The sequence below is a fragment of the Leuresthes tenuis genome, unplaced genomic scaffold (assembly GCF_036924035.1).
Source record: "Leuresthes tenuis unplaced genomic scaffold, fLeuTen1.0.hap1 SCAF_11, whole genome shotgun sequence".
Lineage (NCBI taxonomy): Eukaryota > Metazoa > Chordata > Actinopteri > Atheriniformes > Atherinopsidae > Leuresthes > Leuresthes tenuis.
In genome coordinates this window covers 34,599,528-34,624,203 of record NW_027325365.1, presented here as the reverse complement: position 1 = coordinate 34,624,203, position 24,676 = coordinate 34,599,528, and the positions used below count along the sequence as shown (strand labels likewise).

General features: G+C 41.3%; 1 protein-coding gene across 3 annotated transcripts; it reads left to right on the top strand.

Moving 5' to 3' along the window:
• The first annotated feature begins 279 nt into the window (after positions 1-279).
• sil1 (SIL1 nucleotide exchange factor) lies at positions 280-21,417 on the top strand. 3 transcript variants are annotated; one of them, XM_072396284.1, is made up of 12 exons: positions 280-356; positions 652-764; positions 4,887-5,007; positions 6,898-7,039; positions 7,150-7,246; positions 7,387-7,473; positions 8,330-8,425; positions 8,507-8,628; positions 17,023-17,119; positions 17,224-17,388; positions 17,621-17,782; positions 20,492-21,417. In XM_072396284.1, exons 2-12 carry the CDS (start codon positions 657-659, stop codon positions 20,687-20,689), a joined length of 1,395 nt encoding a protein of 464 aa, XP_072252385.1. In that variant the 5' UTR covers positions 280-356; positions 652-656; the 3' UTR covers positions 20,690-21,417. The 3 variants fall into 3 exon arrangements, with proteins under 3 accessions (XP_072252385.1, XP_072252384.1, XP_072252386.1); XM_072396283.1 differs by lacking the exon at positions 280-356 and having other exon boundaries at positions 382-764; XM_072396285.1 differs by lacking the exon at positions 280-356 and having other exon boundaries at positions 385-764; positions 6,898-7,003.
• The last annotated feature ends 3,259 nt before the right edge of the window (positions 21,418-24,676 follow it).

The following is a 24,676-nucleotide window of genomic DNA, read 5'->3' as shown; positions in this document are numbered from 1 at the left end:
GTACGGCCCTGATCACAGGGACTCCACCTGTCACTCCAGAAGAGATTGTATCATTGCTACACGATCCGCCACCTCTAATTCTAAATAGAAAGATAAATAAAAGGCTGTTTACGGTAATCCGCTTCCCACAACACGTCAAGCTAATGTTGAAACCAGAGCTTCAGGCGTAAGCCTGTCCGTGGATGGTGAACATCCACACCGACAGGTGGCAGTAGGAAGCAGGTGTGTTGTTGAGCAGTCTACAAACACCCACCAAAAAGAAGAGTTGTATACGTGGACCAATGAGAGCCGAGTGGAAAAGGATCCCTGCGTTAAGGTGGTGTGAGATCTCAGGTGCGATCTGCCTCGAGACACAGGTGGGTTCATGTCAACCTGTGTCATGTGACTGGTTGGCCCTTCTCTGCTCAGCTGTACATGCTTCCACTGATTCATGTGGTGACGAGTCAGTGCTGTTTATAGCTTCCAGCTGCGGTAAAGTTTCAGCTCCCAGCTGCTACCACACCAAAGGTTTCGCTTTATGCACCTTTTCTGGGAAGTTCAGACCAAACCAAGCAGTGGATGGAGTTCGGAGATCCAGTCAGAGGATGCTCCCTCTCTGCATGCAGGGGTTCTGACAGACTGTGATGCTTATGTGGCTCTGCTGTGTTTCAGTCACCATGAGGCTGGCATGTTGTCGTGTTGGAGGCGCCTCATTCAGCCGCTTCATCCTGGCTGCTGTCCTGCTGCTGCATCGCTGCCACATCGCCAGCAGTCTTCAGCAAAGGGTAAGCGCTACTGGATTTATCTGTCTTTGAAACATATTTGACTTTTTGTTCAATGTAAAAGGTAAACCGTAAAGTTTGAGTGACAGGTGCTTACTGAAGTCGAAGAAGTTTGTCTGTAGCATTTTAGGGAGTGAAACACATTCACTGTGCAGAGATGTCATGGTCAGCCCAGTCAGAGGAAAAGGCCCTGTAATAAGGAGAGGTTGCTCTGGAAGAGAGGAGAGGGAAGTCAGTCCAGGTATGGATTGAAATGGAGTTTCCAGACAGAGATGCACAGGGTGTTAAATTTTGCAGAAGAATTTGCTTACTTGGGAACTGAGAAGAGGAAACTTGGAAAGGGGGTACTGGTTTGAGTTCCAACAGGTGCAGAGATCGTACTAAGGTGGGCAGGCAGGTGTTATCCAAGAGAGGCTTTCCACAGGAGCGGACCATCTCGAGGGAATTAGGTAAGTGATCTTGATGCGTTTAAAAAAAAAAAAAAAAAAAAAAAAAAAAAAAAAAAAAAAAAAATTCCAAGCCAGAACCTGTGCATCTGCAGCCTGGACCTCCAAAAGGTCATCATGCTGCCCCGAATGCCAAGGGTGAAGACCGCAGTCCTCACTAAAAGGATCTCCGTTTTTCATGAGACCTTTGCCACAGTTGGCAAGTAGACGGGCTCTAAGAAAAAGAGTATCTCTGTGATCTGGCTTGAGGGGATAGCTGGGAGGAAGGCAGAGGACGGGGCGTCTACCTACGTATGTGCTCTGCAAAACGAGCGCGACGTCCCTCATCTTGTCCTGTGGATGGACAATTGCACAAAACAAGAATTGGTGCCTTCTGACGATGCTCATGAGTCTGAACCAAAAATGCACTTCCATTGAAGACATCACCCTTAAATATTTTGAGCCAGGCCACACCTGCTTGAGTGCTGACAGTTTCCATCACCGGGTGGAGCAAGAGATGAAGAGGCGGCCTGGAGGTATGGTTCTTGATTCCCTGGAGTTCCTTTAACTCTGGAAATGTGGATATGGTGTAACTGCGGAATGAGGACTTCAGGAGATGGAAAGCAGGGCACTCTGTCACAAAGCTGAAGGATGCACCTCATCTGGCAGAGATCCAGTTCAGAAGAGGATCAAGGAGCATGTGGGTGAAACTCTCCCATGATCAGGAGGAATTCACACCTCTGGACTTCATCACGAATAAGACCACGTTTGACATCCCTGATAAAGGGGGTTAAGTGGCAGAAGAGGGCAGACATCCTCACAAAACTGTGTCCTCTCATGCCACCAAACCGCATAGTGTTTTGGGAGACTCTTGCTGAGAGTGCAGCAGCACATTAAGAGTGAGCTGAACGTCAGTCAAGCAATCTGACATGAAATTAGACTGTATATATTTCCTTTTTAAATAAATGATTCTGCTGTTCATTAAAGTCATACGGAATTAAAATGTAATATGAAATGTTATTATATTTGCTTTTTTTTTTTTAAGAAATATTTTTAATCTTTCAGCTGCTCGCATTGGGGGTCACCACAGTGAATCTGTTTTTTAATTAAAATTAAATAGTTGGATGTTAAATGTTACTTGAATAGGATAAATGCTTGGAATTTACTAAACAATGGAATATCTAAGTTAAATGTTATTGAAATTAGTTAAAAACATGTAATATAATAAACAGTTCTTAGTGTGATTCAGTGTTGCCTTGTATGTATTCATTGTTACATGGTAAAGACGAGGACAATGGAAATTATTATTGTGATTGTCATCGAGGCAACAACAGTGGTGATGGTAACAATGATGATAGCAAAGAAAGCTGGTGACGTAAAGTTTAGTTAATAGGAAAATTCTGATCTAGTTAGGGGTAAAAAGTATAAAAGTTAAATGAAATGACTAAATTAAGAGTAAGATTAAAATATGACATGACTTTCTCATTTGTCCAGAATTAATCAAACGTGCAGAAATCCATTAGAGTTAATTATATCAAAATCTGTGTCAAAATACTTTTTGTTCACTGAAAACACAATATGACAACTGAAAGAAAACAAAAACACTGTAGTTGCTGCACTTTGCTTTTGCATTGCTATTAGAACCAATTTTAGACAATGCAAAGGCAGAGTGCAGTAACCATGTTTCTGGGGTTAAAGGTAAAATAAGTCATGGTTTTTGGGCATAACGATTATCTTATGAATACATGTACAATTAGTGCAATATCGCTCGTATACCTATAACCCATTTGGTGGCTGGCTGGTTTATAAAAAAAAAAACTTTAAAGCCATTTTTCTCAGTTTTACCTTTTGGTTAGTTACTGCAGTTAGGCTTTATAAAGCAGCATCAGAGCCAGCGACTCAAACAGATTGGATGGACAAACTGATCAGGAAGGTTGGCTTCATCACTGGACACAATCTGGAGCCATCTGAGGCTGTGATGGAGAGGGGGACTCTGTACAGTTCTTATCCCTCGTGGATAATCCTGACCACCCTCTCTTTCACGTACTGGACAGACAGAGTTCGTTCTCAGAGAGGCTCATTCAGCTCTGCTGTCACACGGATCGCTACAGGAAATCCTTCCTGCCTAAGGCCATCACGCCAGACTTTAAGTGAATAAGTATTCATCTGCGTTTATAAATACCTGCACAGCACTCATGTTCAACTTAATTATTTGATATTTATACGTGCACTATCCATCTGCACATTACTGTATATACATTTGTTCGTTATTCTTTTGTAAATACTTGTTCTACACGTTATTGTATACATTTTCTATTTAAAATTGCCACTTTTTTTTATCCTTCTCATATTTTTCTGCTGCACTGTGCTTTATACTTGCTGCTGTAACAGAAATTTCCCAGCCTGAGATTAATAAAGTATATCTTATCAATAAGTTTCTGATTGTGTTTTTAAGAAACATGGTTTTAAAAATATATTTTCAATGCCATGTAAACACACATTATTATTATAGTATATTCAATGCACTCAAACTTGAATACAACTTATAATACTTACAAGGGTATATGACATATTACTTTTAATGGTAAAAAGTATGCCTCCAAAAAGGTTAAAAACTGTGCTTTCGTTTATAACATTGAAGTAGTCTGAAGCCAAGTTTCCATTGCACCACAGATGTTCTTTTCAACCGTTAATAAAAAAAAAAAAATGGTGCAACTGTTTCTTCTAATGCACAGAAAGGTTATTCTGAAGTATTTTCTTCTGTTTTAAAGGTGACTTGATGCACATTAGGGGGCAGGGAATCAATCTTGTGAAGCTTGTCCGACCTGCAAATATTCAAATGACATGGCTCAACAGCTGTTTCAGGTCTGGGTCAACAAACAATAAATGCTGACTGACCAGCCTCCTCCCAGATAGGCTAGAATATCCCAGATGTTGCCAAAGATGATAATTCCTGAACAATGGCTCTCAGCATTTTCCTCATATTGATGCCCATATCTCTAACCCTACCCCTAAGAGCTGTTTGAATTCTCCAAAAGCTCAGGAAAGAAGCTGAATTCTTAATAATGATCTCCTTTAGGAAACACTGGTCCATCTCTCATGAAAAATGAGTTGATTCTGTTTCGGAACTTAATCAAGCATCACAACTTTCAAAGTGACGCTTGATTACATTTATCCAGTCATGCCAATTGTTATTTTTTAAATATGAGGTCAGCAATGGAAGTGTGAGCAGTCATTTGTTCTCTTCTTTCCTATTTATAGTAATATTTTAGATTATGCTGGTGTTGACATGACATTTCTGTATAACAATGTGAGAAGATGTTAATACTTGTATTAAATGAGGTATCTGAAGCTCTTCTTCCATATTATTTAGTGACCATCTGTAATTTCAGTGCTTATCCCTATCCCAGCTGTCATTGGGAGCGAGAGGTAGGGTACAGGGTTGTCAGTCCATCACAGGAGTCACACAGACAATTCAGGTTGTTACACTAACCTGAATTGGGTCAGGGATATGAGCTTCAAGAGGCACACCACTAAGGAGGACAAGTATGTGGACAGCAGATTGGTGTATGTGCAGAATGATGTGTGCAGTCAGTCAGATCTCCAGCCCACAGATGGATGTTGGGTCTTATGTACTGCTATGCAACCATCGCTGATGATCATTAAATGGTGATACAGTAAACTTGTTATCTGTGTGCAGTCTGAGGGCGCCTTAACTGTAGTGAAGAACACAGAAGATGGTGATGAAGAAGCGACAGTTGACGATGTTGGAGATTTAGAAGTGGTTCAACCCTCTGAGCAGTGGCAGACTCTCAAACCAGGTAATGTAATGGAGCATGTACAGCAGTGCTGTACAGGTTCACACTGTACAATAATCAGTTCAAAGTTAACTACACAAATATGGGTATTTGTTCAAAGACAACCGGCAAAATCTCATAGGCCTAGAGGAAGCCAGAGCAGCACCCGTGTGACAGTATCTGCTGTGGGAGCACGACCCTTTGAACATGCAGCCTTCTAGGCCAAAATAAAACTTGTATAAAAAAAGTGAAAAATACACTCCAAATTGGTAAAATGAAAAAATATGTGTTTTCATATGAATATATCTGGTGCTATCAGTGATTTTCAGAAGTCACAAAATGAGTTAAATAAGATCTACTTGTGTGGTAAATGACTGTTCTGAAAGGCCCGAGTTTGCAACACCACTAATCATGAGCAAGCACAAAGGCCAAGGAGCTAATTATAAGCTACCACTATAAGCTGAATACTCCACAGAGCTGAGCTTTACGTGGCCAGCAAAAGCCACTGCTTACAGAAAAGTTCACCTAAACATAATAATATTAATTGCACTGTATCAGTTTGGACCGTTTTGTAGTTGTAAATACATAGACATTACAGTTTATTAAGCAAAAAACAGAAAAAGTCCAAGGTGAGTCTCTTGCAAAACACAGTATAAACCGATGGAGCACCCTCGTGATCACAGTGGGGAGTCTACGTAATTATTTTAAAAGATTTCTTTGGTGCATCATTAGCCTTTACTTGACATTGGGGATACAGGAAAGAGAGCAGAGAGATTGGGAGAAGATATGCAGCGAAGGGCCCCAGGCTGGGATTCTAACCCTGGCCGGCTGCATCGAGGAACTACAGCCTCTACATGGGGCACCTGCTCAACCAGTTGAACCATAATGTGCATGCGTTTAAGCACATTTTAATTGCTTCTGTGTTCCCTCGCACAACTTTAATATTTCTGTTGATCCATTAAGAGATAATTTATAATTGTATTATGAAATTCTTTGGTATTATGTAAAGTTGATTATTGCTGATTGTGACCACAGCATGGTCAGCACAACCTCATATCTACAAAGATCTCCTGCTGCAGTTAGAATATCCAGTAGGCTCGGTTTCCCAGCTGCCTCTGACTGCTGCTGTGGCAGATTGACACAGTATGTAGCTGCTATCATGACTGACCTCATGGGTTTAGATGTGCTTTGGTTGTTTGATTGTGGCTGTAAAATGACTCCATGCAGAGACTCCATGTGTGTGCTGGTAACAAATGTATCATAGTCACACTGCAGTTTCTAACAATTTCCCTGTCCAGCAGATTCAGCCATGAAAATAGTGTGAGCAGCAGACATGTGCAGCAGCAGCCTCAGTGGTCATGGCTGGACAGTGTCATCTTGAGCCATTTAGATCAGAAGAATATAACCTATCACCTCTCTGTAGTATATGAAATGCATTAGAAATGGACAGGATCAACCCAACAGCATTCCTTTGGATGCAAAGTAATGCAAAACATTTTCTTAAAAAGAACATACGTATGTTGTATAACATACGTATGTGACACATTTTGAAAGATTGATGGATGTTATAAGAAAAAAAAAGATTTTGCAATTAAGGCAAGAGTGAGAAGAAATTGGCTGCTTGCTGTTGTAGATCCATCATCTCTGTCTCATTTCCTCCTTTTGGTGAAGTTTTTCTAAGGACACTTGTTTCCTTACCATGTACTGATTATCTGAGCAGTATATTTGTCTCAAACTTTCACTGAAGTGCAGCTCTGCCTCTACCCCTTTTCTCACAGTATCGACACATGATGAATAAACATTACCTTTCGCCACTTTTAAATCACCTCTTTTACACTCTGTGCGCCTGTGTGTGCGCGCCTGTGTGTGCGCGCCTGTGTGTGCGCGCCTGTGTGTGCGTGTGCACGTGTACAGGTCAGGCAGTGCCAGCAGGCTCCCATGTGAGGCTGAACATGCAGACAGGTGAGAGGGAGGTGAGGCTGGGAGAGGAGCAGCTGAAATACTGGACTCAGAAGCACAGGTGTGGATGCCAGCTGAACACCTCGTCCTTTAACATGTGATGATTTGTTTCATCTCTTTGATTCATGTGACTGTGCACCTGAAAAACATGTGTAACAGTAGTAGCAGTTCCAAACAGGAGCATCAGCAGTAAAAGTCTCTTTGCAGGGAGAAAGAAGACGCTGGAACCTCATTCAGTCCTGATGAGCTGAAGCGAGCCATGAGAAAGATAAAGGAGGACACAAGCAAAGACACAAACCATCAGGTTAGTATGATGCTGTCCACATACACAGCACTACCATTAGAGACAATGTTACAACAGACGGAAGAAAGTATATGTACCTTTTTATTCCTGACATGTTGGAGCCAAACTGTGTGTGTAATGTCATTGCTGTGTTTCTGCAGGACTCTGTGGCATCAAAGTATCGACCCCTAGAGGAGTTAAAGAGAGACATGGCTCAACTGGACATGCTGGTGGAGACGGATGTTCAGGTACTCTAGTCTTTGTAAATTAGGATTTCATACTCTGTTTGGAATTTAAATGAGCCCATCTTTTTCTTTTGCTCTTGTGTGGAGACCAATGAATTTGATTTCTTTTTGAAAACCTTGCCTATTTCAGAAAGACAATTGAAAGCGCAAATCTGCACACATTGCTACAGCATGGTCCCGTGGTAAGAGAGTCCTGAGAGTTTCTGTTGCTCCTCAACCAACAAAAATCATGTGTCAAGGAAGAATAGGATAACATGCCATTTTCCAAATGAGATCAAGCTGTTTTCACACACGCACTGCAGTCCTGAAATGTTCTGGAGGTGTTTGAAGCAAAGGGAACACAAATATCTACTACGTTCTCCCCAGACTGCCCTCTCGTGAAGTCATTAAGTTCCTGCTTGTAAGACATTAATTTTTTAGTTTTCTGGAGCATTTACTGTGATTTTACGTCATGTGTGAGTTACTGCTACACCACAAGCTACTACATTCCAAAAGGGATTATTGATTTTAAAAAAAGAAAAAAAGGTAGATTTTCTCAGATTCATCATTTAATATCTTGTCTCATTTCATATCTCCCAACTTCTTTAAATGTAAAGGCTTTACAACTTTTTGGAAATCTGATTGGTAAGATATGTCTGGACCACGTCCTGCATGGCTGTGAACAGTTTGTTGACCAGGTTTATGGATTTATTTTATAAATGTTTTTAAACTGACCATTTTACTTTTCTTAGGAAATGTGCAGTATCAATATGTACAGGAATGTTCTTTCCCTTTTTTGATTGAAAAAAAAAAAGGTAATTAACAGTGAAGTTGTTTGTAATAGGCTCTATTGAATTAGTTTGGCTTCATGTTTTTGCAGATAATGAGGCGCTTGTTGGACCAGTTCAACAGCAGCAACACCACTACTGAGCAAAGACTGAGCATCCTGCTGGAACTGGAGTATCTTGTCCATCAGGTGACACAGCATATGCACGATGATGTTATCCCTCAGAAAGACTTTGAGACTGAAGTCCTAAACTCGGCATCCATGTTTTAGGTGGATAATGCCCAAACGCTGTGCTCGATGGGAGGACTGCAGTTCATTTTGGAGGGTCTGAACAGCTCTGACATCAGGTTACAGGAGAGTTCTGCCTTTGTTCTGGGATCTGCTTTGGCAAGGTACAAACAGCATTGTGTTTGTGAAAGGAATCAATCCATGACCACACTGTTCATGTGGGGCTAATGACTTTTTAAAGCAGCACAGAACTCAGTGTGCAGATGTTGTGTTATAATTCATCACCTCTGACAGTACCTCATAGTTCTTATAAAAATGTTTCTTTATAACTGCACTGAAGATGGAACCTCTGGAATCATAAGTACTGCTAGAAAAACAATTTGATACATTTTAGCTAACTCCTGTCCTGGTCTATAAACCAACCAATTAGACACGAAGCATTGTTGCATGTGACATTTCTGAGTAAGGTTCAGAAAATAAACACACTCGTTTGTGTGACCCTGACAAACTAGATGGATTTATGAGGTGATCTCTCTGCTATAAAATACCTTCCTGTTTACATAGTGTGATGAATTGTTGCACAACCTGGAAACCTCAAATTAATGTAACACATTCTGACACAAATTTAAACCTAAACTTTGTTAGGCACACCTCACACAGTGTGTCATGCAACTCATAATCTCGAGGTGTCCTCGGTTACTCAGTCAGGTCAGAACTACACGCACTGACCTGCACCAGCTAAGAGGAGGTCAACATCAGCCCCTTCTGACCATATAGAAGCCAACTAAACTACTGTTTTAAAGACTTACTAATTGTTTGGATTTGTTCTTTGCTCCAAAAATCACTGCATTCTAGGATTAATATGATTAATATATCCACTATAAGGTGGACATATTGATCTGTGGTTCTTGTGAAAGATGTTCTGCACACTTACATGCACAGTCAAGTTGAGTTACAGTTACAGCTCGACTGAGCCATGTAATTGGGCTACGTCCTTGTTGCAGTGTACATACAGCAGAATGATATAAACTGAAGAATGTTTGACACTGTGGACTGTGAAACAAAACTGTTCAAGACATTCTGCAGCTTCTAACTTCCTCTGTGGGAGATCATGGTACATGTAAGTACAGCTGAACTCACGGCACAGACATCATCTTTAGGTTACTGGAATGGTGATTTTGTCAGATGAGGCTGTGGTTTATAAAATCTGGATTTTATTAGAGCAGAGTGAAAGTCTGGAAATGCTTTAAGTCAAGTCAAATTTATTTGTATGGCACATTTCATGTACAAAACAATTCAAAGTGCTTTACATAAAATAAAAGCATTGCAGTGGGGAGTGGAAGAAGCACTAAAAATACATTAAAAAAAATAATGAATAAATAATTGCAATGAATTAAAATGATTAAAAACAAGCAACAGTTTAGATCAATTAAAAAAGATACCGTGCAGATTTCATGCATAGACACATGAGAAAAGAAATGTTTTTAACCTGGATTTAAAAATGTCTACATTTGGTGACAGTTTATTCTCCACTGGCTGTTTGTTCCACTTGTTTGCAGCATAACAGCTAAATGCTGCTTCTCGATGTTTAGTCTGGACTCTGGGCTGGACCAGCGGACCTGAGTCCTTGGATCTCAGAGCTCTGCTGGGTTTATATTCTCTGAACATATCACAGATGATACTAAGTGACCACCAGTTGACATGTAATCTTAATTAGGTGATTTCAGTCCATGTTTTATTAAAAAAAAAAAAACTGTGAACTGTGCTCCTCTCACAGAGATCATCTCAGAGATCTCTGATGTTGTTCCCAGCATCTGTTGGAGCCACTCTCCCAGTTTGGGGGTCTCGGCCCTGAGTGCTCCGGTCACCACTGGCACTACTGCTGCCTTCAATTCCCACATATTTTCAACTCCCTGCTTCAACCCTTGGTATTTTTCAAGCTTCTCGTGTTCCTACTTCTTGATGTTGCTGTCACTTGGATTTGCTATATCAACAACTACTAACTTCTTCTGTAGTTTATCGACCACCACAACATTCAGTTGATCAGCCATCTCCTGCTTATCAGTCCCACAGGATGTTAACTCTGTCATTCTCCACTACTTTTGGAGGTGTCTCCCACTTTAACTTTGGGACTTCCGATCCATACTCGGCACACATGTTCCTGTACACTATTCCTGCCACTTGGTTATGGCGTTCCATGTTTGCTGTACCTGCCTGCATCTTACACCCTGCAACTATGTGCTGGACTGTCTGAGAGGCCTCTTTGCACAGCCTGCAACTGGGGTCCTGTCGAATGTGGTAGACCCCAGCCTCTATTGCTCTTGTGCTAAGGACCTGTTCCTGAACTGACATTATTAGTGCCCCTGTACAGTCACTCAGTCCAGCTTTTACTAACCACTGCTAGGTCTTCTCAGTATCAGCCACTTCTTCCATCTGTTGGTGGTACATGCCCTGCAGAGGCTTATCCTTCCATGATTATTCCTCCTCCCCTTATCTGGGTTTCAGAAATCTGAAACACTCACTTAGCATCTTCCTGGTGTATTCCTGTAACTTTGTTGTTTCATCCTGGATGATGGCTCTGACCCTCTCTGATCCCTGGCCTCCCGCCTTCCACTTATACTCCTTTTCCACCAAATCCGTTCCAGGGCTGGTTCGGGGCCAGTGCTGGTTCACAACTCGTTCAACTTGCGAACCAGCTGAGAACCATTTTCCTTTTCCATAGCTCGGGGTGCTAAGGAGAGCCACGTCATTACATCATTGTATACGTCAGGTACATCACTGCGTTTGCATACACCTTTGGCACAAACATCGAAGCAACAACAACAAGATGAAGAAGAAGAAGAAGTAGCAACAACAATAATGGATGACTTTGCGTTTGTACAGCTGCTGCTTCTGGCTTTACAGTGATTCATTGGGATTTTGAGTGGATGGCGATTACGTTCTAAGAGACAGGTAATAACGTTATGACTACTTACACTGAATGTGAGATGGTTATGTTAGCCTTTGTTATGAGCTAACGTTAGCCGGTGTTATGTCCCTGCTGGAGTCATCACAAATTCACAAACTTGCTATTGTTGTTGTTCTTAATAACTAAGCCCCACGCCCCGCTGACGTAAGCAGTTATTTCCTCTAGCCCAGAAAAGAGCTGGTACTACCCTGGAATAGTTTTTTTCTGGCCCAGAGCTAGTTCTTTGTCAGTGGGAAAAGAAAACTAAACACTGGCCCCGAACCAACCCTGCAACTGATTTGGTGGAAAAGGGGTATTCATGTGAAATCTTAAGGTGCTGGACTTGGGGTGAAACCCTCCATGCATTGTGAGGAGCTTTCTTGTCTCTTTATCTGTGGCTTCTATCTCCTCCTTGGGCTAGATTATGGTGACAGCAGGGTATCTGGTGACTGGCAGGGCATATGTGTTAATGGCTTGGACTTTGTTCTTCTCATTCAACGGACTCTTCAGGACATGCTCTTGTAGGTACCTGCTTGTGGCTGACTTCCTTGAAGCCTTCTCATGGTTTTCATTTACCTGTGGGACCCCAAGGTATTTGTAGCTGTCCTGACTGTCTGTTATGGTGCCCTCTGGTAGCCCTTCCAGTCGTGATCACCTTGCCTCCTTTTTATATCATTCGACTGCACTTATCTTGTCAGAATGACATCCAGATATCCTTGCTGTATATCCTGGTGAGGTGTATCAGTGAGACAATATCTCTCTCAGTCCTGGTGTACAGCTTGATGTTGTCCATCTAGAGGGGGTGGCTGATAGTCGCTCCACTTTGGAACCGTTATCCAAAACCACTCTTTGCGATGATGTGGATGAGGGTGTTCAGGCCTATGAAGAACAGCAGAGGGGACAGAGCATCTCTTTGATAGACACTGTACTTGATGTTAACTTGTGCAATTGGCTTGGAATTGAGTCCCCGATGAAGTGCTCTTAGTGTCCTGTTAGTGTTGAGTCTTGAATGACTGTCCTGTTTAGCAATAGCTGGTGTTTAGCTCCTTGGGTATTACTTCCATCAGCGTCTCCAAATCCGAGACTATGGTTGTCAGCCGGAAGAGGGTGGAATGCTCTCTCCGGGTCGGGAATGAGATCCTTCCCCAAGTGGAGGAGTTCAAGTATCTCGGGGTCTTGTTCACAGTGAGGGACGAATGGAGGGTGAGATTGACGGGCGGATCGGTGCGGCGTCTGCAGTGTTGCTCTGCACCGACCCGTCGTTGTGAAGAAGGAGCTGAGGGAGAAGGCGATCTCTATTTACTGGTCAATCTACGTTCCCATCCTCACCTATGGTCACGAGTTGTGGGTAGTGACCGAAAGAACGAGATCGCAAATACAAGCGGCCGAAATGGGTTTCCTCCGCAGGGTGTCTGGGCCTCCCTTAGAGACAGGGTGAGAAGCTCAGTCATCCGGAAGGGGCTCGGAGTAGAACCGCTGCTCCTCCGCATTGAGAGGAGTCAGATGAGGTGGCTCGGGCATCTGGTTAGGATGCCCCCTGGACGCCTCCCTGGTGAGGTGTTCCGGGCACGTCCCACTGGGGGGAGACCCCGGGGAAGATTCAGAACACGTTGGAGAGACTATGTCTCTCGGCTGGCCTGGGAGCGCCTCGGGATCCCCCCGGAGGAGCTGGAGGAAGTGGCTGGGGACAGGGACGTCTGGGTTTCTCTGCTCAAGCTGTTGCCCCCGCGACCTGACCCTCGGATAAGCGGCAGATGATGGATGGATGGATGGATGGATCAGGCAATGTATGCAAAAGTCATAAGTGACTATGTTTTTGTGGCGAGTCGTAAAAGTTTGAGGGTCTGCCACGGACACACATTTTAGAATTTGGAAAATCTGATCACAACTTTTAATCCCCCATGGCTGAAGAGTAAGCACACCAAGTTTGAAGCCGGTAGCGTTAAATATCTAGTAGCAGTTCGATCATATACGAGGTGTGGAAACAGAGGGACTTTCCAGCCACCAGGAGGTGGCGCTATAGGTGAGTGTCAGTATGCGTATATGTACAGTCAGAGCAGAGTCCCCGGCAAGCCTATGAAGTTTGGTGAAGATCGGACAATGTATGCAAAAGTTATGAGTGACTTTGTGTTTTGCGGAGAGCAGAGGCGAGTCGTCAAAGTTTGAGGGAATGCCAAGGAATACAATAGGGCTTCGCTGCCTTGCAGCTCGGGCCCTAATAATAATAATAATAATAATAACGCCAAGGAATACAATAGGGCTTCGCTGCCTTGCAGCTCGGGCCCTAATAACGCCAAGGAATACAATAGTCCTTAGTTTCAGCTCCTCTGACTTTCTGCCAGCTTCAATTCAATTCAATTCAATTTTATATATATAGCGCCAGATTACAACAATTGTCATCTCAAGGCACTTAAGTAATATAGCCCAATTCAAGCCAATTGGAATTCAATTCATTGTAATCATAATCCAATTAATTCATATAGAGCCAATTAAAAAAATTAATATCCTAGCTAAGGAAACCAACAGATTGCACCAAAACTTGTCTTCAGTCCAATCTCCCGTCCTGAGCATGCCTGTGGCGACTGTGGAAAGGAACGACTCCCTTTTAACAGGAAGAAACCTCTGGCAGAACCAGACTCAGGAAGGGTGGCCATCCGCCTCGACCAGCTGGGGTTTGAGAAGACAGAAAAGAGGGAAAAGAGGGGGGAAAAACACCATTCAAAGGATATCTGTTGGAACAGGGAAACATAGGTTAATAACCACAATAATGTCACATGTACATAAAATCAATTGAGAAATTAAACAGGGGGAAAAAGAGAGCAAAGTGAGGAAAGGTGTGACAGATGAGGTCCCCCAGCAGTCTAAGCCTATAGCAGCTTAACTATGGGATGTTTCAGGATTACCTGAGCCATCCCTAACTATAAGCTTTATCAAAAAGGAAAGTTTTAAGCCTAATCTTAAAAGTGGAAAGGGTGTCTGCTTCCCGGACATTTACTGGCAGCTTATTCCACAAGAGAGGGGCCTGATAACTGAAGGCTCTGCCTCCCATTCTACTTTTAGAAACTCTGGGAACAACAAGTAAACCTGCAGTTTGGGAGCGAAGTGCTCTGTTAGGAAAATACCTGACAATTAAATCTTTAAGATATGATGGAGCTCAGTCATTAAGAACTTTATATGTGAGAAGAAGAATCTTAAATTCTATTCTGAATTTAACAGGGAGCCAATGAAGAGAAGCTAAAACTGGAGAAACATGATCTCTCCTGTTAGTTCTCATCAGAACTCTGGCTGCAGCATTTTGGATCAGCTGGAGGCTTTTCAGAGAATATGTGGGACAGCCCAATAATAAGGAATTACAGTAGTCCAATCTTGAAGTAACAAATGCATGAACTAGTTTCTCTGCATCACCCTGAGACAGGATGTTCCTGATTTTGGCAATATTACGAAGGTGAAAGAAGGCAGTCCTAGAAACCAGTTTTATATGTGCGTCAAATGATAAATTCTGGTCAAAAATAACTCCAAGGTTCCTCACTGTAGAACTAGAAGCCAAGGAAATACCATCTAGAGTAACTATATAACTAGACAATTTCTCCCTGAAGCGCTCAGGTCCAAAGAGAACAACTTCAGTTTTGTCTGAATTTAAAAGCAGACAGTTCTGAGTCATCCAGGTCTTTATGTCTTTAAGACAGGCTTGTAGTCTGACCAACCTGTTGGTTTCATCAGGTTTCACAGCTGAGTATCATCAGCATAACAATGGAAATTTATGCCATGTTGTCTGATAATGTTACCTAATGGAAGCATGTATAAAGTAAAAAGAATCGGTCCAAGCACAGAACCCTGAGGAACTCCATGACTTACTTCAACGTGTGAGGAAGATTCTTCATTTACAAGAACAAACTGGAATCTATCAGATAAATATGACTTAAACCAGCCTAATGCAGTTCCTTTAATCCCAATAACATGTTCAAGTCTCTGTAACAGAATGCTGTGATTGATCGTATCAAATGCAGCACTGAGATCCAACAGGACAAGCACAGAAACAAGTCCGCTATCAGAAGCTAACAGGAGATCATTGGTGACTTTCACCAGTGCTGTTTCTGTGCTATGATGCTCTCTGAATCCTAACTGAAACTCTTCAAACAGATTATTTCTATGTAAATGATCACAAAGTTGAACTGCAACTATTTTTTCAAGAACTTTGGACAAAAAAGGGAGATTGGATATAGGTCGATAATTAGCCAACACTTCTGAATCAAGAGTAGGTTTTTTAAGTAAAGGTTTAATTACAGCAACCTTAAAAGTCTGAGGTACATATCCTATCAACAAAGACCGATTGATCAAATCCAATATGGAAGTGACAAATAAGGGGAAAACCTCCTTGAACAGTCTGGTTGGGATTGGGTCTAAAATACAAGTTGATGGTTTAGAAGAGACTATTGCTGTTGTTAGCTCAGAAAGATCAACTGGACAGAAGCTGTCTAAATACAATTCAGGTTCGAAAGATACTTCTAAAGCTGCTCTACTTGATGATACATCAGTCATAATAATGGGAAGGATTCCATTAATCTTCTCTCTGATAGAAACAATTTTATTGATGAAGAATCTCATGAAATCATCACTGCTGAGAGTTAAAGGAATACATGGCTCAACAGAGCTCGGACTCTTTGTCAGCCTGGCAACAGTGCTGAAAAGAAACCTGGGATTATTCTTATTCTCTTCTATCAATAATGAATAATAAGCAGTTCTAGCTTTACGAAGTGCTTTCTTATACGTTATTAAACTATCTTTCCAGACTAATTGAGACTCTTCTAAATTAGAGGAACACCACTGTCTCTCCAGCTTTCTTGCAGTCTGCTTTAACGCACGCAGCTGTGAATTATACCAAGGAGCCAACCTCTTCTGACTGATTACCTTCCTTTTCAGAGGGGCAACATTGTCCAGTGTTGTACGCATTGAAACTATAGTGCTGTCAACAAGAGAGTCAAGTTCTACTGGAGTAAAATTTAGGTAGCCGTCCTCTGTCATATCAGCACATGGCAGTGAAGAAAAGGATGATGAAATCAACTCTTTAAATCTGGTTACAGCATTCTCTGACAGACACCTTCTATATGTAGAATTCTTCTCAGAAACCGTGTAGTCAAGTAATGTAAATTCAAAAGTTATTAAAAAATGGTCAGACAAGACAGGGTTATGAGGGAACACTGTTAACTGTTCACTCTCAATGCCATAAGTCAGCACAAGGTCAAGGGTATGATTAAGGCAGTGAGTAGGTCTGTGAACACTTTGAGAAAATCCAATAGAGTCTAATACAGAATTAAAGTTAATATTTAGGCTGTCATTTTCAACATCTACATGAATTCAGCTTTGATAACTTCACTGATAAAATGGTCATGTCATTGATATGTGTCTTCCTAAATAAAAGTTTGAACCCTCTTTACTCTGTGGAGAGATACATCATTATCCTTTTGTATTTTTTTTGTTAATTTGCTTTTACAAAATGAGAAAGCTCAGCGAACATTCTCTGAATGTGATGATTCCATATTTTTTGCCAGGGGCTGTATACATCTCATACTGTGCATCAGTGTCAGCCCTCTCACATGTGGTTCTCCTGCAGTAACCCAGCGGTCCAAGTGAGAGCTGTGGAGAGTGGTGCTCTGCAGACGCTCTTAACCACACTGGCCAATGTACAGTCATTTGGGGTCAAAAAGAAGGTCAGTACATCCACTCACATTCAAACTTGCTGTCCAAAAAGTGCATCCAGACACATACAACTCATCTGTAATGTTATATGCTGCTGGGATTGTCTTCTCTTTAGGTCCTGTTTGCTGTGGGTTCCCTCTTACGTCACTTCCCATATGCACAGAGGCACTTCCTGTCCCATGGTGGGCTGCAGATCTTATCAGAGCTGTTCAGGGCAGATGGAAGTGGAATTCTGCGCACACGCATCGTCACCATGTTGTATGATATGATCAGTGAGAAGGTTGAACACAGTTATTTTAAAATAAATATTTTTCATTAAAAAGTTGAGTCTGTATGTTCAAACGTCAGTGCCACCTCTGACCTTTTTCAAAATTGATCTACAGCGAAAAGAAAAGAAAAAGATGCATTTATTGGTGTCTTGGTTGGACTGTGAGAGTTTAAGTTTAAGTGTTTGCTGTTTATAATGTTAAATGTGTTCTTTAAGTTGATGCTGGTCCCCTCTGCTCTGTCAGGAGCTGATGCCGCAGGCATTGGACCCAGTTCAGGATCCCTCCCATGAGGAGCGACTGCGTCAGTACTCTGAGGTGTCCCTGCAGGGGGAGCTGTTGGAGAAGGGTTGGTGCAGTCTGGTGCCACAACTGCTGCAGTCCACTGAGCATGACTACAGAGAAAAAGTGGGCTGATTTATTGTACATGAACCAGGGTTGTACAAAATTCAGAATTTAATTGAGAATTATCCCATTCCCATTTAATTTTTTAATTTGAATTGAGATTGCAAACAGGAAGCGGAATTGCAATTTAAATTCAAATTGCAGGAGATTGCAAGTAGAATTGGAATTTCATAAAATTCAAAGAAATTCATGATACACAATACTTTATCATAGTAAATAGACCTATTTCTTTTTTTTTACTATTAATTAACATTAAAAACATACTCTATAAAACAGATCATTAAAATTGTAATAACTTTAAAATTGTGGAAAATGATAGGACAGCACAAAATGGTCGTCCAAACATTTAGGAGTGTACTCTCGTGCAGGATTGTCAAACTCCAGTCCTCAAGGGCCGTTGTCCTGCAGGTTTTAGATATTTCCCTGCTCCAACACACCTGATTTAGATGGATGCCTCATTTGCTGGTGTGTGCAGAATATAACAATCTTTTGAGGAGCTCCATTTAATCTGAACCAGGTGCGTTGAAGCAGGAAAACATCTTAAACCTGCAGGACAGCGGCCCTTGAGGTCCGGAGTTTGACATCCCTGCTCTAGTGGAATAAGCTAATTGAGGGCCAGAGCTGGTTTGTACTTTTGATTTTTGTGATTACAGCAATATGCAAAGAAATGGCATGCGTAAAAGGACTTCTGCGCTTGTTCATTTTGATGAGCCAATTCCCACAAGACATGGAAACCATCCAGCAGTGGCAGATAAAGGCAGTCATCCTCCAACTTCAACTTCTAAATGGTCATCAACCAATACACATCAAGCGGTTCTGACAGATAGTATTGTTACATTCATTTCAAATGGTATCCTCCCCCTCTCTACTGTTGAAAATAAGGATTTCATTAATATCTTGCAACTAGCCCAACCCTCATTCACAATGCCCACCCGAAGAGCTCTCAGAGAGATCCTTATTCTACAACGCTCGGATTCTGTGAAAGCACATCTAGGTAATCTAATGGCAAAAGCTGGCCATATTTGCCTGGAGATTGATTTATGGTCAAATCGATCAATGAGGTCCTTTTTTGGGATGACGGGCCAGTTCCTGGTTGATTTCAATTTGAAGAGCATAATGCTAAGCTGTCAGCGTTTTAAAGGGAGACACACAGCTGAAAATATTTGCCATGTCTATGATGATGTTCTGGACAAATACAATATTCAGAACAAGGTGTCATTCATTGTAACTGACAATGCATCCAATTTGATGAGGGCATTCACTCGGTTTCCACCAGTTCATGTTAACAGTGAGAGTGAGGATGACACCTGTGATCTAGAAGTGGTCAATGTAGAAGAGGAGATTATGTACTTTCCACCAAAGACACTACTATTTGGAGACTATGAGCAAAGCAAGATAGTGTCTGATGCCTTTGATGATGCTGGCTCCATAACAAACCGCGTGGGCAAGGTCCAGAAACTTGTCGCTTTTTGCCATAAATCCACCCATGCTACAGAGGTCCTGGAGGGAATGCACAAACTTTAACTTGCTAATGTCACCTGCTGGAATAACCAGTTAAACATGCTGGGGTCAGTTCTTAAAGTTCCAAATGATGTCCTTGCTGAGCTCCACTGCCCAATTCAGCTGACAGCTGACTAAAAATCATTTATGAACTTTGAGGTGTTAGAACCCTTTGAGGAAGTTACGGACCACTGTCAGTCAGAGAAAGCTGTCGCATGGTTATTCCTTGTGTTAAGAGGACTTAGACATGCAATCAAAGATGAAAAGATGACTGGGAACAAGAAGTTTGTGTCCATTTTACAAACCTCACTTGAGAGACGATGAGTAAAATCCGAGGATATGGAATACTATCAGATGGCTGCAACACTTGATCCAAGATTTAAACTAGACTGGTGTAATGGTGAAGAACTGAGCATAATCAAAAATCTTCTCACTGCAAAAGTTGAGTCTGTATGTTCAAACGTCAGTGCCACCTCTGACATTAGTACTCAATCAAGGAAACGCCTCAGACTCTTTTCCTACATGGAGACTCAAACAACTGCTGTCCCAATTGATACAGCCTCACATGATCTCCCAGTTTACTTGAGCACACCAGGATGCTGATCCTTTATTGTTCTGGAAAGAAAACCAAAACAGTTTCCCAAACCTAGCTGTACTTGCATGTAAATATCTGGCCATACCTGCTTCCTCTGCACCTGTTGAGAGGATATTTAGTGTTGCACGCAAGATATTCAAACCAGAACAATCCCACCTCCATGACAAAACATTTGAGGAACTGTTGACCATTAGATGCTACACCTTTACTCTGTTTCTAACATCTGTAAAGAACTTTCATAAATAATAATTGCATTTACCAAAACATTGTTTCACTTGATTACATATTGCTAATTATTCAATATTAAGGGAATGTATGCTTAATGTTAGTGTCTCCACTTCCATTTGGAAGAAAAATGTATGTCAAAAGTATCACATTCTGAAAAGATAGAATTTCTCTGAATTGCAATGAATTCAATTCCACTTCCTGTAATTCAAATTCAAATTCAATTCAACATCCTGTAGGGTGGAGTCAATTCAAATTCTTTCCTTGAATTAAATTCTGAATTTTGTACAACCCTGACATGAACAGTAATGTGCACAAATGAGTGTTTAACCATGAGTATGAGGTGTATTAAACAAACTTGTGCTAACAGTGAGTACCATCTTGTTTTGCAGGCTCTGCTGGCTTTGTTGGTCATGGCTTCTGTGTGCTTGGATCAATACCGCTTAGACAGCTCTCTACTGGACTCTCTGCTCGTTCTAAGACTCCAGTACCAGGAAATGGCCCAGTCTGAAATGTTTCTCGGAGAGGAAAACAGCTACTTTACAGAGATTGTAGAGCTAATTGATGCACTGCAGGTCAAAATGAAATGACCAGAGAGGAGTTGATACACTGTGTTGAGAAAGAACTGGGAATCAAAACCAATCAAGGATGCTATCAGATATTAGACTATCAGGCTAAGAAGGCACCTTTGAGGACATAGCGGTGAGCAGCTAGTTTTTTTTACCTTGACTGAAATGTCATTGGTGACCTGAGAATATTTTTGTTGCAGGGGTTTCCCAGAGCTTTGGAAGGGCCTCAGTTTGCACTGTGGGCTGTTTTTGCATCACCTCATGTCAATGCAATAACTTTACTTTTAGACATATACTTTCACTCACGATCTGATAAACAGTCTGTGTGTTTGATCAGTTGTAAAACTGATTTTGAGAAGCACTGCAGAAAGGACCGATGATGTGATACTTGACACGTTTGGTGCTCATCGTTCATTACATCATCTTTTAAAAGACAATCCTACATTAGTGTCCAGCTGCTGCTTGTGATCACAGCTGCAGCTGCTCATCCACCATAGCTGTTCTCTGTGGACATGCAGGCTTTTTCTGTTGCAGAGCATTTCCTTTTCTCTCAGAACGTGCCAAACTATTGATTTGACCACTCCTAAGCATTCCTGCTTTCTTTGTGTTTGCAGCCTAAGAATGACCCGTTTAACTTGCACAGAAATCCTTTTTGATTGCATGTTGTTGGTTCACAGCTACAGCCTCCAAATGTCCCACTTGGAGTCCACATATGATAAAAAGATAAAGCCCCGTCTGTCCTTGAAACAGTCATTTGTCCTGTTATATGTGAGGAGTCGCAGCAATTACGACCCATTGTTCTCAATTCCTTCTTCAAGTTTGATGTCAATTCCCCTAAAATGAGTTCAAACTTTCAAACTGTAATCTAAATAAGACAAATCGCAACAAACATGGCAAAATAAGAAAAACTGGTGTCTCCAGAGTGAAAGAATTTATTTAAAATGACTTCCTTAAACATTCATGTTGTTTGTTCATGTTGTTGTTTCACTTTGGAGTGAAAGACTTAAATAAAAAATTTGGAAGTTGTGTGTGATTTTAATGTGCAACCCACAAAATACAATCCACTAATGTATTTTGGGATTATTCAGGAAAATAATGTATTCTGTATCCACAAAAGATGGTTTGCTAGCATATCTAACTCACTCTGTAAACATTTAGACATTTGTGCATCTCTTCATATGAGTTTGTGGTTTGTTATATATATATATTTTGAACTTCTCTCCTGTGTGTGGATTTTTGTCCAGGTGGCACCACAGCTGACACAATTGGCAACCTCCACAAGACATAAGGCTTATAGAAATGTTTCCCAACTGACATTCATGCATTTGCACATGGATTTGTTCACTTGACACGGGTATCATGTATTTGTGAATGCCTTCCCTCAATTTGTAAGGAATGTGAGTTTTGTAAATTGCCTCAAACAAGTTTTGCTAAATTTTATCCAACTAAAACATTCTCGACCGATACACACAGAGACACACACAACAGTTGACTGGCTGAGACGTGAAACCCCTCGGGCATGATTGGCTTTAGGCGGGTTTAAGTCAAGAGTTGTGGGCAGGGCAGTGTGTATGGAAGCGAATCTTGAGCATAATTCAAATTAAAATCCATTTGCAGAAATGCTTTTTCATTTTAATAATGTGGCTGCATTACTTGACTCATGAAGAAAATGCAAATGCAAATGGAAGGATTGATTACTAATTTTATTTAGGAGTCCAATAATGCAGCCACATTCTTAAAATGAAAAAACATTTCTGAAAATGCATTTTAATTTTCAGATTTTACATTTCAATTTGAATTTTGGCATCTATTTGCTGGGGCATATTTTGAAAATTAAATCTCAAATGTCTATTTCTTTTTCATTTTAAATTAGGTGAAAGATTAAGCACTCTTGAAGAAGAAAATTAAAATGCAAATGGAAGGATTGATTACTAATTTAATTTATGAGTCAAATAATGCAGCCACATTCTTAAAATGAAAAAACTCTGCAAATGCATTTTAATTAAATTTTGGTCACGATTCGCTTTGACTAATTTACATTGCAGCGTACATTTAGAGCCTGCCGTTTGTGTGCTACAACTGATATCTTGCGATGTAAAGGGCACTAGAAATAAAATGTATTATTATTATTATTACAACGAATCATGCGTTCCAGTTTTACACAGATGTCGGAATTTCCTAGATCCAAGTCAGATTTTTTAATTTGAACCCCATGTTTAGTCGGATCCGGCTCGGAAAGTCGCATTAATCTTACCAGCCCTACATAGAATTCATGCTTTCTCCTAATCACGTAAACAGTAGTTACATGCAGTGTTGGCAACTCCTCGGTAAGGAAAGTAGCTATTGGCTGTTCTAAAAGTTGCCAGAAGTCACTAAATGATGTCATCACCTAATTTGCATAATTGACCATGTACATGTAATTGTTATGGACGCTGTAAGGTAGAGGAACAAGGTCGTCGATTCTTGTTTTTTTAAATGTCACAATACCAACCCTCCTCCATTATCCGGGCTTTGGACCGGCAAAAATGACCCAATTGAGACAATTTGGCTGAGTTACTGAGGTTTTTTTTTTTTTTTCAAGTTTTGTTTTAGTTTTTTTTTTTTTTACCTAGTCCCGCATTCACACACACACAGGCTGTGCTGGCTCACAGAAAGAGTGGGTCATCGTCATTTTGGTCAAGGCTCTCTTTGGCAGGTTCAGCAACTGACTTAAATGAGTAAGCAGCTGATGTGTCAAAAAGCTGCAAACCACTATCAGGCAGCTGGTGCACATAGCAAGCCTCACCAGACAGCTTAAGTCCATATCGGATGTACAGGATGGAGTTAAGGGTCTGCAAGGACATCAGATTTCGAGTTTACTTTTTACCACACATCTGGCTAAATACTCTCTTGACTTCAGCATTCGAGTGTGGCAACAACAACACAGACACAGCAGCCATGGCAAGTTCTTGGAACGGGTTGGTATCAGCTGCATCCCTGAACTTCAAAATCTCACTCCAGAAGCCCAGTGTGTGTTTAGTCTCATTCCATTTACAAAGATGGATGACACACCATTGCCGGCTAATCTTGTCTATCTCAGCAGGGGAGTAGCCAAGGAGATTGCTATTTTTTTTTACAATTTCTCCATGGCTCTTATTGTGCTTCAGTATTTCCTCCACATTGAAAATTGACATATACCGCAATGCTTCGATGTTGTCTGGCAGTCTCACCCTCAACTCATGAGTGAGGGAGATGGTGAAGGCACACACCGCTTTCTGACATTGTTTTCATCCTCAGGCACAAGGTGGAGCTCAGCTGCCTTGGACTCAAAAAAGGTAAACAAGGTATGGTTTGGGACTGATGTGTGCATCTATTGGCCCTTTGAGCATGTCAACATTTGCCAGTGGATTCAGCACCCTGCTGCTCACAGACTTTATCAGGCTCACCAAGCTGTCAAGTAGCCTAAGAGGATCAACCTGCTCGCCCTCAGGATCAAAGTAGGCTACCTACTTGTGTTCTCATTAATGTTTCTTATTCAATCACTGGGTGATTATATAAAGGTAGAAAAATAAATCAAATACAGAGGAGGAGAATAGAATATGAAACAGCCTTTACTTAATTAAAAACTAAATGAAATCAATGAAATAGGAGTGTTATTCCTGACCAGTGCGTCATAAACATGCTGGCCAGGAATGAAACAAACAACCCCATGAATCTCTTTATTAATAGCCTATAAAATGAAATGAGAAAAAAAGTTTTCTCCTGCGGGATGGGAGAAGACACAAAATCAATGCATTTCTATTATTGTGCAGGCATAAATTCTCAAAGTTTTGCGGGTGCGGGTGGGAGTGTAACACACTGCAGGCGGTAATGGTCAGAAATTTTGACACTCCTCGTTCATTTTGGAATCCGGAAGTTTCCACCTGCTGTTGTAAGTAAGCACTGACGTCTATTTGAAATGTTGAAGCAGCTGGCTTGACTGCAGTCTCATACTGGCCCAAAAGTATGTCTGCCTTCTGTGAAAATGCT

What these genes read in the sequence shown, in the direction of transcription:
- sil1 (XM_072396283.1), top strand. Translation starts at nt 624, where the DNA reads ATGCTTATGTGGCTCTGCTGTGTTTCAGTCACCATGAGGCTGGCATGT. An exon ending in TGGAGTATCTTGTCCATCAG is followed by an intron (nt 8,426 to 8,506) that starts GTGACACAGCAT and finishes TCCATGTTTTAG; the next exon opens with GTGGATAATGCCCAAACGCT. An exon ending in AGCATGACTACAGAGAAAAA is followed by an intron (nt 17,783 to 20,491) that starts GTGGGCTGATTT and finishes CTTGTTTTGCAG; the next exon opens with GCTCTGCTGGCTTTGTTGGT.